Consider the following 16,196-nt stretch of genomic DNA (forward strand, 5'->3'; position numbering starts at 1 on the left):
AGTTAAAAGGTCTGCACATAGATTATACTCAATTCAGAAGTCAGGTAGAAAAAAAACACACAAAGCTAACAGGTTTGTAGCAGGCATCACATATTGAGCAATGAAAATCTAAACTGCCCAAGGACGTTACAATTTTTTGAAACCAACATTTAAAGAAAATGAACCAAGTAATGCTAAAGTGTACACACTGTGAGACCACTGAAAATGGCACAGCATTATCATTTGCCCTTTAACCATGAAAGGGAAAAGAAAATTCAGAAGTCTTAAAAGTAAGCTGTTCACAAAAGACATACACATTTGCAAGCAACCATTCTTACCTTGGGCAGGATCAGGTGGGCCAAACTCCAGAGAATATCGTAAAATGAAGTTATTGTTCCACACGTAGAGTTGGTTATCTCTTGGATTGTAATCCACTGCAGCAATGTACTGGTACTGGTTGGGGAAGGGAACATCGACGTATTCTCCTCGGTTTAAGCGGGTATTGTAAATATAATCGATTGCATTCTTGCCCGTTTCACTTTCATTGTCTTGATAAACGGACCTGACCACATACAGTACTCCACAGATCATAAAAGCATTGGATGCAGCACGTTTGTCATACACAGTCTCCCATGTTGCTTCAAATCGAAGAGTGTATGGATTCAGCTGGCTAATAACTATCATTCCATTGTTCTGTTCGGTGGCATAAATGACCCATAAGCCATTTTCATCAACTGCTAGGTCAATATCAGTTTTTCCTCCCCATCTATATGGTGAGGTATCATGATAGTTAGCGTAATTAATTATGGCCTCTCCACTCTTAATTCTAGTCCTCAAGTCAAACTTCACAATATTCCTTGTTCTTTCTTTGTTAAAGAAGACAGCACCATCATATACCACAAATCCAGTACCATCTACTCGATTTGGAAGTTTATAGGTTGTTGTTTGGCGACTATTTTGGAAATCTTCTAAAGAAGCATATTCTATTAAAGTATCGGTGCGATAGGGAGTCCAGGGCATGAAATAAATTTTATCTGCAGCCTGAAGAGGGTCCTTGCACCAAGCACCTGCCTTTTGTTCAGCTTCATATATACACGGTGAGTCCACAATTGCTTTCAAGGTCCCAGGGCACACAAAAACTAACAGTCACAAAAAAAAGACAAAAATTAAGCAAAGTTAAAAGTTTATACAGGCAAATACAAGTTTTAATGACTATAGATCAAAAGAGAAAAATTCACTTTATTGACATTCAATTTTTCCAAAATTTATATTTAATACAAGGACCACCTTTCTTTCCTCAAGCTACCATAATCATTGTACCAGCATACAAAGTGGCTGGGGCTTATCTTCACAAATAAAACCTAAGTTTATCACTCATAACTGAGCTTGCAATTGGTATTTTTTGCTATGTGTTTTTATCTTATAATTTGGTAATTTATGCTTTAAAACTTTGAGTTTTGTGCATAACAGGGAGCAAAGTACTTTATTTTAGTCCAAACGTTGTGCCCTCCCCCTCCCTTAACCCCCTTCTAAGCCCCCAAAAGCAAAGCACAAAAATAAAACAAAAAACCCAATGTGAAGGCTTATTTAGAACTTCTACGGAAGTCAGACTGAAAACAAAAGTGCTTCAATTGAAGGAATGTAAATATTCGGAAAATGCAATTAGAAGCAGAAAAAAGTAAATACAAGGAAAGCTGTGATGAAACGATCAGGAGACCCTGTAACCATGGCATGCTATGGAGTGGGTTCTGGAAGCCAGGCAAGATGACACTTTAATAATAAAATATCCAAGGGTGTCAGAAAAAGAGATAAAAGGTGAAAAGAACAGAGAAAGGACAGCTCCCCCCTCGCGACTTCAGAAATTTGACCCCAACACCAGATTTAGCAGTCACATAATTTCATTGTCAACAGTCGACTTCTTTATGAGGTGCATTTATGAAATCCTGCTGATTATACTTTAATGTCAGGAGTGTTGTGGGGGAAGGGAAGGGAGAAGGTAACATCCATAAGGCACATAACAGGGAGCTGGGGTTCAAACTGTATACGTTATTTACCTTTTTGCTCCACTTCTATTTTAAGCATCGGAAGAAAAATAAAAAAAAAAGTGCAAGGAAAAAAGAAAAAAGATTAAAATAAATTGACTATTAGTCTAAGACTGAATTTGTAACAGATGCTAAATATAGGAAGAATAAGAGCTGCACTACTTTGGATAAAGAGAAACACACAACAGGAAAACCTAGCAGGAGAAAGATACTAAAGTTACATAAAAGAACATTGATCAATCATTTTAGTAGATTAAGGAGGCAATACAAGTATGTTGGCATGTTGCTTCACTTAGTGTACCTGAATAAATAATGAAACTCTTCGCTAATGCATGGTATACATACTCTTGCCTTTCCAAAGTCACTCAGCATTCTTAAGTTTTACTTTGCTATAGACACAAATGCATGCACAGGTGTATCACCCCCACTTATTTTATCATATGACCTCATTAGTGAACTGACTAAAATTATGCAAGCATAACAACAGGGAAATATCTTTATAAAAATCAATTTTGAAGCTTAGGTCAGATCTAATGAAAATGGATGTTACATCTTTCAAAAATATTTATGTCAGAAGAAATATATAATTATGTATCTCAGTACATGTTTCAATTTTCTGTTTCTAGGAAAGTCCACCTTAATTACAAGAAAATTTGCCTCCTTTTCAGGAATATATAAACCTCCTCCTCTATTTTAATAGTTATTTTGAAGAGTGGGGTAAGGTAGTTCCTTTCTTCCCCACTAATAATTAGTAAATTTACTTATTTGCATTTATGTATACTTCATATTATAAAATTCTTAGTAAACTGTTTACATTTTATATTTCAAACTTGTAATACTAAGTCTATTTTTAAAAAAAGTAAGCAAAATACATACAAGGAAAAAGCAAGCACAGTAGGCAAGGAGAAAAAGGAAGAAAGAATTATGGTTAGCTTATTATGACATTGTCTACCATCATCAGTTTACACAAAAAGCAAGCTAGCATGCAACAACAATCATATCAAGCATTCAAAGCAAATACCTTGATTCCACAGACCCCATAAAAGGTAAATGCTTTCATAAAACAAACCTGATTAGTAGAGTTACAGAAGATAAAAATCCTCCCTCTAAGAAGTTTAAAGAAATGGATTATGCAGTTAGGAAGGGTGCTATATATGATTCTTGCTGGTAAATAGTATTCTAATAATTACAAACCATAAAATACTATTTTAGATTGTATATAGGCTTTGAAGTATGTTGCCTGAATTTCATAAAGTGACCAGATTAATGTCTGTCATTCTCTCTCTTCCCTTATTAAAATGCATTAGGGTGTGCTAATACTGCATCTCCAAACTGATTACCCAAAGATACTGTAGTTGCACATTTCATTAAGATGCCTTAGCTTGATTAATTTTTTAAAATTACAATAATTCATCAGGATTAATCGCTGACCGCCTGAAATTACCCTAGGGAGAAACATATTGCACAAATATTTTTGCAATAGGAAACCTTCTGCATTAAGACACCCCCCCCCCCATCCAATGTGGTCTATTTAACTACTTTCAGGAAACATACTTGCTCTACTAATGCGTAAATCTGACTATATCCAGTAAAAAGAAGAAATTCAGTGTTACTGACATGGAACAATTCTTTTTTGTAAAGCACTAGTCCTAAAATTACTCCTCAGTGAAGAGCGACATTATACCTGCTTAGAATCAATAACGGAAGGGCGTGGTGGGGAAACGAGGATAAAAGAAATCATTAGTGCTGTGCCTTCTCAAACTATCCTTATATACAGCTATACTTTTTTTTTTTTTTTAAGGAAAGGATGATTTTACTGAAATAAATCAATTAAATGCAAAGGATGGGAATAATACATTTTAAAATATGTATTTCAAACAGAACTTAAGTTCAATAAAGGATGTAGTATATATTTTTTCCATTAATTGAAAATTCCTGTTTTATTATTTGATACACTAAAATGACAGTGCCATTACTGAGCAAAATATTAAATGAGAAAGTCTTCATTTGTGATTTAGCTGATATCACTTACATTAAAGAAAACAAAATGGATATATAATTTATAATCTAATGAAAATTGAGAAGTAACACTCGAAGGTTAAAAATAAAAACAATAATTAAATAAAATTTTTGATGACTGATGAAGTGTATAAAATAAAAATATTTAAAACAAAATATTTTTACACTATTATTTTTATGAAAACCCAAAGGTTAGCTATCTGTCCAATCAGCCAAAATTCTATTAACCCAGAAAAATATAAAAATACAATAAAATTAATCAAATTAGCATTCTTCATTACAAATATATACTGCAACTGGTCTTAAGAGACTGTATAAATTAATTCATAACAATGTATTTACTATTCTATAAAACAAACATAAGCACATGACCCACTAACATCAGTGGAGAACATGGTTGTGCAAAACAAGAAACAGACCCACACAAACTAAAGCCTACATACTCTGTATCTGAAGTGACACACTATTTCATTTTGAACAATTTTATGTTTATTCATTAATAATTTATTCAATTAGTAATGGTTATTTTTTCCTCAAATAAAACTTACAGCTGAAATTATGGTATAATTTTAATAACTTAATGATAATTTGAAATTAAAAGGTACAAAAATGACAACTCAATCCTGCCTGTAGGATATGGAAATTCCAATCTCATTATTCTCCTTTATCCTACAAGATCCTTATGACTTCTTTTAAACACACATTCATTCAATTACTAATCAAATATAATACATGTGCCTGCCTATAAACATATAAAGTAAAACAAACAACAGCATTTATAATGTACTCTACTGATAAGTTTTATTATAAGATTTTCAAAGATCATGGAAATTTTCTGAGTATTTTTTTAAATAAGAGGGAAACAGTTTGGAATGGATAAGCTCCTATAAAATTTGTTCTGGGTAGAAACTGGCATAAAGCCAGGTGGTAAGAGACACACACTAAATAGTATCTGATGGTGACAGTTTTTATCAATGAAGTGAAGTGTCAAAAGAATACGCAAATATTACAATGTAACAAAACACTATTAAAACAAGGAGAAAATGAAAGCTAGAAGCTTAAAATAAAACCAGTTATAAGGGATGGTTATAATGGACAGAAGCAAAAAGAAACAAAAGGACAGGAAAATGAAGAAAAGAGATTAAGGAGACACACAGTCCTAAGTAAGATCAGAACAATCTAAAAAGATCCTTTGCATTAATAATAATATTAGTGAAGATCATGCAATTTATAGTGTGTCACTACTGTACGGTATATAGGAATTTTAATTACTTCTATTCTTAATCAAGGAGTAGTTTTAAAAAAGGCATTGGCTTATTTCTGCCTCGTGCAAACATCTAGAAAGGTAACAGCAAATTAATTACTGCGGTTTTGCTTTTTTTTTTTAGGACAAGAACTAAAAAGAAAAAAATACTTCTCTGAGTATAGCTATTTGCAAGTTTAGTACACAATGTATAATACTTCTGGAGAACTGAAAAAGTAAAATTTTGAAAGTTAGATGTTCCAGAAGATATCCACATTTTTCTTTCTTAAACAGCGCAAGAAATCACTTAAAAGTCTGAAAATAATATTTTCTTAACACTGTTCTTGAGCTACAGACTAGGTTACAGGAACTGGCTCCAGAGAGACAACAATTCTTGGCAGCTCTGATTCCACTGTTTGGGAATGGATGCTGTACTCCTTTTCTAATTTGAGAACAGAAACCATGCTAAATCCAAGCAAAAGTGACTTTATGGAACAAAATTTTGGTTAGCTCAAAAGAATACAATGTTCCTCTAGTGGCACAGGAGAATGATTATGTAAGCCACCAACTCTACACACAGGAGAAACAATCGAAAGATCAGGGTACTCAGTAGGCTTCCAGTCCTACAAATAGTATAGAAAATACTGAAAACATAAAAAGCATCCATTGCACAGTAACACAGGAACACAGAGCAGGAATGAAAAGAAAAGATAATCTGTGTTTGGCCTTTAACTGATAGCCCACAAAAAGCCAATTTATCAAAACTGCAGGCAGAGAAGAGAGAGTGCCTTCACAGGATGTGTAAGAATGTATTATTACTTTATTAGACACGGTATATCTGGCTAAAATCAGCCCTTTGGTTTTAGAAATATCAATAGTTTGAATAGATGAACCCATCAGAACTAGTGATCTGATTTTTAAGGTTCTGGAAAAAGCAGTTTCATTCTTTCGTTTGAGTCCATCTTTTTTAAGGAGGGAAGTCCTCCTCCAGCAAATCAATAAAATCGCTGCTAAAGAATGTTTAATTCAAATATCTATGAATAAGGGGTGATATAACATGTTTTTTTCCAATGTAAAAAGCAAAGAAGACAAGAACAATATCAAACAAATTAACTGATGAACATTAGGTAATGTACTTCACCTTTTTAGTTATCTAATTTTTTTTTCCTTTTAAAAACACACAATACAATTTAAAAGTATGAATTCTGAGATGAAAACTACACAGAATTAACAGCATTAGCTGAAGCCTACTTCTGAAATTTCCATTTGAGTTTTAAGTATTCCTCTATATGCTCTTACTAAAGATGGATACCACAAAATTTAAAATAAAAATTTGTGGCAAGGTTTTGTTACATCTATTTTACTTAGTGTTAAAATTTCATCACTGAATCTGGTTTAAAAAAAGTGTTCTCTTAAGGACAAGGGACCAAAAGAAAATCACTTGCCTCAGTTATTGCAATGGTAGCTTTTACCAGGCATTAAAGTTACCACAACAGCAGGTAGCCATTCAAGTAGCTCATGATTAAAACTGAAGTCAATTCCTTCTTTAGAAAACTGTGAGCCAAACCAATTTGTCAGCAACTGGTATTGGGCAAAAGTACAGATTTCTATCTGCCCTATTGAATAGCTAATTCAAGTTTGTTTTCTGGAAAAACACTAGCCTTAAAAGCCAAACACTTAAGAACGCAGACAGACACTTGGCCAGCATCACACTATGGCTCCCTTCCACACTTCATGAAGCTAATTGGAGGCCCGACTCTGTTAGTGCTCTGCATGCATAATAGTTCTGAAGGCCATAAACATATGCTTCTTTCACATGGGTCGTCTTTCAGCATCAATGAGGAATGCTGCAGAAAGTGAAAAATACAGACTTCATACTTACTGTAAGGGACACATTCATATTGGACCTCAAGATATTTGTATGTTCCAGGACATGGATCAGGAAACACATCTGACCCAGTAACTACTATACACTGTGTTCGATTGTTGCACCTGGAAGACAAAACAAATCAAACTTGTGTGACTTAATAATGTATTTGTTTATTGCCAGTAAAGGAATATAAGAGAAAATGGATTCACACTTTCTTCAAGCAACTAGTACATTAAAAAAAATTCAACCAATATTAGGTTGCTCTAAAGAGTTATAGAAGTCCTATTTTCTTTATGTTGTAATAGTTCTGGATCATGAGCCAAACTGAATTTTAACTCAAAATACAAAGAAAATTGCTCACAGTTCTCTATTATTCTAGTATAAATTTTAAATGGACTTCTGGATATATTCAACATGTACTAAAAAAAACCTTATCTGGATACTCGCCATAGTTAAGAATTAAAATTGTAGTTAAAAAATGGACTGGTTAGCAAAACAGTTACAAATTGAATAGTTTTGACAACGTCTTAAAACAAAGGAAGAGCTAGGTTTTTACGTTTATCCTCCAAATCGTTTTGTGTTAAGTTTTTTATTACAGCCAAGTACTTACACACTCTTGAATACCAGAAACCAAGCTATGGCCTACATAAATGATAGATTGGATTTAAAGCATTTAGTTTAGTGTCTGGCACGCATCGAGTATCTAAGCATTGTGTTACTCTTACTATTTTCATAGATTAATATTCTTATATTATTCATATGATGTGACTGTGAATTCTATTCTTAAAAATTAGTACTCCTTGAAATACAACATTAAAACCATGTCATTAACAAGATGCCTAGAATGCCCTATTTATTCCTATAGAAAGTTTTTTTTCGTATTTTTGTGTTGTCATTAATTCACTGAGATTATTAGAATTAGGTCAGAATTCTAGGCAAGATAATATTTATTTAAGTTCTATGAATCTGTCCAAATGATCTTCTGCAAAAAGCAAGAACTATTTCCTTTATAATTTAACTTGATAACAACCCAATGGAATGTAATGTTTGCAGGGTTTTTATTATATTTTCTGATAGTATATTCATTAGGAGGACAAAGCAGACAGAATAAGATTTACTTAAAATATTATGAATACCAGACATTTTATATAGTGCATTAACTAACTAGACTATGAAATGGAAAACAAAGAAGGAAAAAGGAGCCCAGTTTTGAGCACACTAAAGGGCAGTGGAAGGAGAACTGTGTTAGAGGGGTAGGTATGTAAGCCATGCACCTTCAAGTCACTTCAATTCAAACCAGATTAATTCTTCTTGAGGAGCAGAAAGACCTGAAAAATTCTACAGGATCAAATGGGTAAATTTTATAGGTCAAGATATAATAAAATGAACTTCAAATGGAAGACTAAAATATTAAATATATTATAACTTAAATTGTACACATATTAAACTGAAACTTTTATCATGATTATAATGTTGTATGCCATATTTTTTTAAAAATATATAAAATAATTTTTATTATTTTATATATTGGACAGATAATGTAAATGATGTGGTGTCACATTCTTGTACAACAAACATCATGTTCAACCATTTAAAGAAATTTGCCAGTGCTTCTCCATTTAAAGTAAATGAATTATTTTAACATGAATCACAGAGCAAATTTCATATCCTAAAATTTTAAACAGCAGATGGATTTAAGATTTCTCAATAGATCAATGTCAAACATTTCAACTGTTTCATTTTCTTCTTAAATTTTATAGCAACAAGAGTTCTTTGCTGCTTTTTAAAATTTCCTAATCTCAGAAATTCTCAACCACTAACCCAGTCCCCAACAAAAATGAAAATCCTTTCATTCCCTTGCTTGTACTTACTCGTACCTACAAAGATCTTCCCTTTATCTCACCCTCACGCCTCTCAGAAGCAAAGGAATCTAAACTCCTGAGTTAGAAATCTCTTTCATATATATCCTCTCTATACATTTTATGGCCACTGACAAAGCCCTGCCAAATTGTAAGTGGTTTTAATATATATTTGAAATATATTCATGATAGAAATCCCCTAAAATAACAATTCCAATTGTGAGTAAACTATCCACATACTTCATCAAACTTTCCTTCCCACTGAAGCCTCCTCACACCAACGAACCAAGAATAGGAGAGACAAATGGTTGAAATGGACCCAGAGCCCCAAGGACTTTGGACTAAGGTGAAGGAGGAAGTTACTCAAAGGATTTGGGAATTAGATTATTTTTTCAAAACTAAAGAATACACTGAAGATTTTTCCAGGAATTGTTCAACCTAGATCAGATGAATAGATATGATTTTAATAAGGGGTGTAAAATATTTTTTTATTTTTCAATGTTACAATATGTTTGTGGGGCATATACAAGGAATAATCAGTCTGGTATCCATTAAATTTTATTTAAAAGCGGAGTTCCCGGAGTTCCCGTCGTGGCACAGTGGTTAACGAATCCGACTAGAAACCATGAGGCTGCGGGTTCGTTCCCTGCCCTTGCTCAGTGGGTTAAGGACCCGGCATTGCTGTGAGCTGTGGTGTAGGTTGCAGACGCGGCTCGGATCCCGCGTTGCTGTGGCTCTGGCGTAGGCCGGCGGCTACAGCTCCGATTCGACCCCTAGCCTGGGAACCTCCATATGCTGCAGGAGCAGCCCTAGAAAAGGCAAAAAGACAAAAAAATAAAAATAAAAATAAAAATAAATAAATAAATAAAAATAAAAACGGAGCAGCCCTAGAAAAGGCAAAAAGACAAAAAAATAAAAATAAAAATAAAAACGGAGTTCCCGTCGTGGTGCAGCAGAAATTAATCTGACTAGGAACCATGAGGTGGTGAGTTCGATCCCTGGCCTTGTTCAGTGGGTTAAGGATCCAGCATTGCTGTGGCTGTGGTGTAGGCCAGTGGCTACAGATCTGATTAGACCCCTAGCCTGGAAACCTCCATATGCCCCAGGTGCGGCCCTGAAAAGACAAAAAGCAAAAAAAAAAAAAAAAATTTATTTAAAAGACAACACTATAAAATGAAAAATAATTGCTCATATTTACTCTTTTTCTGACCAACTCTGAATTACTCACCTGACCACAATTACTAGTTCAAATTAATGTCAAAAGCAATTATAATAATTTATGTCAACCTCATAATTTCTATTTCTTTTAATAATCATACTGTACAAAGCATTCACTTTAAGACAGCAAAAAGTGTAAATTTTATGGCCATATTTTTAAGTTAAAATTGAAGGTAAGGAGACAATGGAGTTCCTACAAATGAAATTATATAGATTCTATAATTCATGGTCTCCCAATATGTGAAAAATGTTTATTTTTATATCATAACTGCAAGAAATTAATCTTGAGAAAAAAAAGAATTCGGGTGCTAAAGTAGGAAAGGGTCAGAAAAAAATAGGAACACAAAGGTATAAGGATAACAGATTTGCATACTGGTATTTTGATTCATGGGAAAGAAAACTTAAAATTTTAGAGGTCCAAATGATGACAATAAAAAAAACCCTGTACATTCTTTGATGTACAGACTTCCAAATACAGAAAGTGTGAGGACAAAAGTTAAAGAAAAAAACAGTGTGAGCTGTTAGTACTAAGAAAAATCCAAAAATTCCTAACCCATACACTCGATAAGATTGTAAAACACTGTAAACTGCTATTATTTAAGAAGATAGGGAAAGAGAAAGCAATGAGCCACAGAAGCAATGTAAATTCCCACCAACTGCTCTGCTTCAAATTTTCATTCTAATGAAAATGAAAAGTCACCACTAAGCCAAGAAAGGAAAAGACATTCAGTTGCTTTGTATCCTTACACCTGAGCACAGTTCCTTGCTTGAGTTTCTCTTCCTCCAGAGAAAAAGATTTATCAGTAAAGGTATGGCTATATTAACAACTAAAGTATCAGTATATTTTAATACTAACAAATGGAAACATTACGTTAAAAAGCTATACTTTCCTTAAATGTGAAAAATTAAAATTCAGCATGAATGAGACAAGGCAGAAGAGGAAAAATAGGGCTTTTAAATAGGTGGACTTGAATTACAACTTGAAGGAAATTCAAGTACTGTCATCCTAAATAAAACACTTCAACTTTTAAAACTGACCTTACTTTGTCTGATATTTGTAAGGATGCACAGATGAGTTAGGACAGTTAAAGCAATGGTTCTCAAAATGTGGTCCTCAGATCAGCTACCCCAGCATCAACTAGGAACTTATTAGAAATCCATTTTCAAGCCCCAACCAAACACAACAGCCTCAGAAATGCTGGTGGCTAGTACCCAGCAATCTATGCTTCAAGCAGCTCTGCTAGTCATTCTGATCTATGAAGATCACTGTGTTACAGACAGGTTTAGATATTTTAGTAAAGAATAGATTATATGTGGAAATACATGCTTTTGCTCTATAAATCTTAATACAATGCAAGTGAAACAGAAAGTCAGTTAGTGGAGTTCCCGTTGTGGCTTAGTGGTTAACAAATCCGACTGGGAACCATGAGGTTCTGGGTTCGATCCCTGGCCTTGCTCAGTGGGTTAAGGATCTAGCATTGCTGTGAGCTGTAGTGTGGGTTGCAGACGCAGCTCAGGTTCCATGTTACTGTGGCTCTGGTGTAGGCCGGCAGCAACAGCTCCGATTGGACCCGTAGCCTGGGAACCTCCATATGCCGCGGGAGCGGCCCAAGAAATGGCAAAAGACCAAAAAAAAAAAAAAAAAAAAAAAGTCAGTTAGTGATGAGTCTGATTCATGGAGCATGTACATAATATAGTTTATAATGTTAACTTAAGTTCTCTTGCTAATTTTAATCATAAGAATCAAGGGTTTTAGTTGCTCTAATTTTGAGCCAGCAGGCTATTTATAAATTCCTAATCTGAGGAGTCTAAATAAATACAGTCTCTAGGTACATACACATCGCACGTAAGCCTATTTTCAACAACAGAAGGAAAATATAATCTCTTCCTGGCTAATGGAAATTTCTAAAACTAAATAAATCTAAAAATAAAAAAAGTTGGCAATCCATAAAATATACTATGTTTCCTAGAAGGAAGATATCATTAAAAATAACAGGAACCAAAACAAGATACACTGTAAGCACTGCAAATTTTTCTATATTCAACCTTTATTTATTCAAATAAATTTTAATAAAGTGACAACTATAGGAAAACATTATACTATATAATTATTTTGAGAAAGAACTCAAGGGGTATAGAGGGATTCCTTTCAAATAATTAACTTCTAAGCAATTTCTGAAATACAATGTATAACTTACCACCTCATAAGTAAATATAAATCTATATAACACTCAAACTCTAAGCATTTAATCATTTTTAATATTCTAACCACATTTTCAAAAATTTCCAAAAGTTGGCAGATATAGATAAAAGGCTAATCATTATCTCATATCACTGGTTTAAAAGCACCATGAAATAAATATTACCTAATACTATTTCTATACATTATTTTAGTTTGCAACTTTCTTTCATCTTAAATATTTCTTCCCCTAATTTTCTAATCTAATAAATATATATATAGAATATAGCATCCGAGAATTCCATATGTAACTAAAATAAATCCAATAAAAAATGTTTGGTAACATTATCAAGTTGAAATACCAGAATAAAAGTATTATTTCTGATATTAATATTCATAAAACTTACATTTTAATCACAGAAGCCATCAATCACAACATAGAAAATCCTAAGCTCTACTTAATAGGCTGGAGAGCTATTTTAAATGGAACAAAAAAAAAAAATCTGAATTTTAAAAATTACTTAAAAATTCATTCTGTAAGTCTTTCTACTCAAAATGCGAAAAAAATTACATTCAAAAAAATAAAGGAAAATGTACATCTCAAAAGCTAAAGAAAAAAATTGGAGATTAACAGTCTATTAATTTACTTCCCATGCACAAGGGAATACCAATATATTTGCTTCTTAGCAAAATAAGAGTGTAATATTTGAAGTTCATGATATTGTTCAGGTTAGTGCACAGTATGCAGAAAAAAAATACTTTAAGGAATGTCCAGTAAATCTCTTAACCATCACAATTAGCAGATGATAGGAAGTCAAGAGTATTAAAAGTCTATTTTATCTTCCAGATGTAGTCAATGCTCTCAGGTTTTAATAAATTTTATTTTTTTCAATAAATTTTAAGATATTCCAAAGGTTTTCTGAAATTAAGATGTCTAGAAAAATGCATCTTATAAATGTGTATTATTATTACTAATTTACATATTAGTATATGAAAATTACTTAGACATTATGCACAGGTTAACAGCAGTATTTTGAAGAAACACTATCGTATTTTGGGGACAGTAGTGCTTCACCACTAGTGAAATATTAATAACGCAAACTATTAATATGCTGCTTTTCCTTAATATTTTAAAACTATAAATGAAAGGAACAATGCACATATTACTTCTTATAATCTGAGAATAAACTGTATAAAAATCACCGATATAGCATACCATTGGACTCAGAAGCAAAATTATTTGCTAATTAGGGAGATTAGTGTTTAAAAGCTGAGGTTTTAGAATAAAATAGAATTGGAGATTCAGTTCCAGCCCTGCTGCTTACTACTTAACTGTGAGTCCATAAGCAATGTATTAAACCTTTCAGTCTTAGCGTTCTCATCTGTAAACCTTAATACTTGCTTTAGAAGCTTGTCGTTAAGGTCAAATAGGATAATGCAAGTAAACTCTTTGCACAATCTCTCAACAAATATGAATTACTACCAACCACAAAAACATCAATAATAACAGTAAATACTTCCTTATATAAGAGGAACATAGATTTGACAACCTTCACAGGGCAGAACATCTTTTATTCTTCCAGAGTAGTCCCTATACCACCCATGATTTCCTGTGTATGGCTTTAGAATCAAGCTGAACTAGCCATGCAAATTTGTTTCCTTTCCAACTTGCATCTTGAATTGTACAATGCCCAACGAATTGCTTTTACCCTTTTTTTGATTATCTTATGCTCATTATTACACTTTACCAAGTGCAAAAAGTATGGAGATGAGATTCTCTGTGTAATCTATTTTGAGAGGTGTTTTAATCAATAGTCTTGTTCTGCTGATTAAGCAGGAGCTTCTGTTTTGGCAAGATAACATTAGTTTCTCCAGTCATGCTCCAAAAACCATTGGGAATCTTCAGCAGATCATTAGATATGCTACAATAAAGCTTTGGTACATTCTCTTTTCTTCCTTAAATTACTTCTTCACTGTCCCATCATTCCTCATCTCGATGGCACTGAATTATTATTGCATCTCCCCTGAAACCTGCACTAGAGCTATGTCTCCAGGCCATAGGATGCCATTTTCAATTGAAGCTTCAGCTTGAAAATATAAATTACGAAAATTTCATTATCTCCTGCCAGGGGCCATTATTCACCACAGTTCTAAGGAAGATTAAAAATGCAAAATCTACCGACTTGAACAAATACTCCAGCATTCAACAGAAAAGCTCAGTATATTATGACAGAAACTAAAAATTAATGTTGGCTGAAATTTGGAATCATCCTCTAGAATTAGTCCAATTCTTTACTGAGAATGTATGTTCAGTAAAGACTGCTTCAACAATTTCAGTCTCTTAGTGGCATCTGTTATTGTTTTTAATTCAATTATAAAATAACAGGTCTGTTTCTTTCCTGTTACCTTCTACCTTAGTTAAAACTGCTCACTTTCTGGAGATAAATAAACTCTTTTAAGGTACTAGGGTAATATGTAATGATACTCCCTTCCAAAGCACCAAATATAAACAGAAACATTCACAGGAGCACTCTGGAAGAATTTAAACCACATCCACATGGGGAACTGTATCTTCTAACTGAACAGAACAACTATAAGCTGATGTCAGGAACCCATTCTCTAACTAACGGAATAGGAATAATATTCATTCTGAGCCTTAGTTACCACAAAACTTATTACGTCAATAAATAAATTTTATTTTCTTCAAGAACACCAATTTTTAAAATTTAGAAACATCACCACAAAGGGCAAAAAATAAAAGAAAGAAAAAGCACACTGTCAACTTATAAATTTTTACCAGAGGAGACTATGTGCCTGACACATACTAGGAATTAAGTAATTTGCTTCTGAATGAATGAAATAATAAGGAATGATTAACTTGACTATTTTGTTTGTAAACAGACACACAGTAAAAAATAAATATTAAATATCCAATTCTGCTTAAATCAGCTGTACCTGAATCTTAAGAGAATTCTGTCAAATTGGACACAGTTCTGTATCATGAAAGCCAATAATACAACACTAAGGAGACAGATCTACTTAAGAGGTGGGGGAGGGAGGTACCTTTTAACTTCCAAATCACATTTTTATGCACTAACAATTTCAAATGACCAAGGAATGCAATATCTAGGCACTAAAATCCCTGTCTTTTGAGGTACAAATTTTAAAATATTTTTTAATGCACATAGCAGACTACCTTAAAACATGAATAGTTAAGTTCCTAAATAAATTTGCTCAAAGTAATCAAATAAACTGAAGGGATAAAAGGAATATACTCCAAGGTACAAGGTTACAATCATCCTCACAGATGAAAGAGGAAAACTGAGTTGATGTTAAATCAAACCTTTTACTTTTAAATTATATTATGAAATGCTCTTTTATCATCAAAACTTCCATTATGTAGAGCTAAGGAAAGTAGGTCCTGCTTTCTTTAAATATTTATTAATGATGATTTGTGAGCCTAACTAATTGCTGGGTAAACATAACATTAGGAAGCTAAGTGATGTGTAATTAATATGGTAAAACAGAGGTGTTCTAAAGTAATGTTCCCATTTGTCACATAACTATGGTCTCATAATTTATTTAATAATTTGTGTAATCCAGAAGATTTCTATCCATCATACAGTATTTAATTCCTTAAGCATGTTAGGATATTATACACTAAGCATCATAACATATTTAAAGGGTTTTAAAATCTTTGAAATAAAGTTGAATTATTGAAATAAGTTATCACTTGAATCTGTTGATTATGATCAAAATATGCTTGAATATAGATACATACATGTAT

At 32.9% G+C, this 16,196-nt stretch overlaps 1 protein-coding gene across 22 annotated transcripts in view; it reads right to left on the reverse strand.

Annotated features, from left to right (window-relative positions):
• Window positions 1-16,196, reverse strand: part of ADGRL2 (adhesion G protein-coupled receptor L2) — a 190,459-nt gene that overhangs the window by 46,601 nt on the left and 127,662 nt on the right. For 21 of the 22 annotated variants that reach the window (XR_014805165.1, XM_084959058.1, XM_021096397.2 and 18 more), the window contains 2 exons: window positions 7,166-7,275; window positions 318-1,118 (listed from right to left, as the gene is read on the reverse strand). Coding sequence is in view for 21 of the 22 variants with exons in the window: in XM_084959058.1 (XP_084815184.1) it covers window positions 318-1,118; window positions 7,166-7,275 (911 nt within the window). In the remaining variant the exon portion in view is untranslated. Of the gene's footprint in view, window positions 1-317; window positions 1,119-7,150; window positions 7,276-16,196 lie in introns of all 22 variants that reach the window. The other variant, XM_084959048.1, reaches the window with a different exon arrangement.

The sequence above is a fragment of the Sus scrofa genome, chromosome 6, assembly GCF_054392235.1.
Source record: "Sus scrofa isolate SSC_HxYL_T2T_F1_AM1 chromosome 6, Sscrofa_HxYL_maternal_Yorkshire_Landrace_v2.0, whole genome shotgun sequence".
In the NCBI taxonomy this organism is placed as follows: Eukaryota; Metazoa; Chordata; class Mammalia; order Artiodactyla; family Suidae; genus Sus; species Sus scrofa.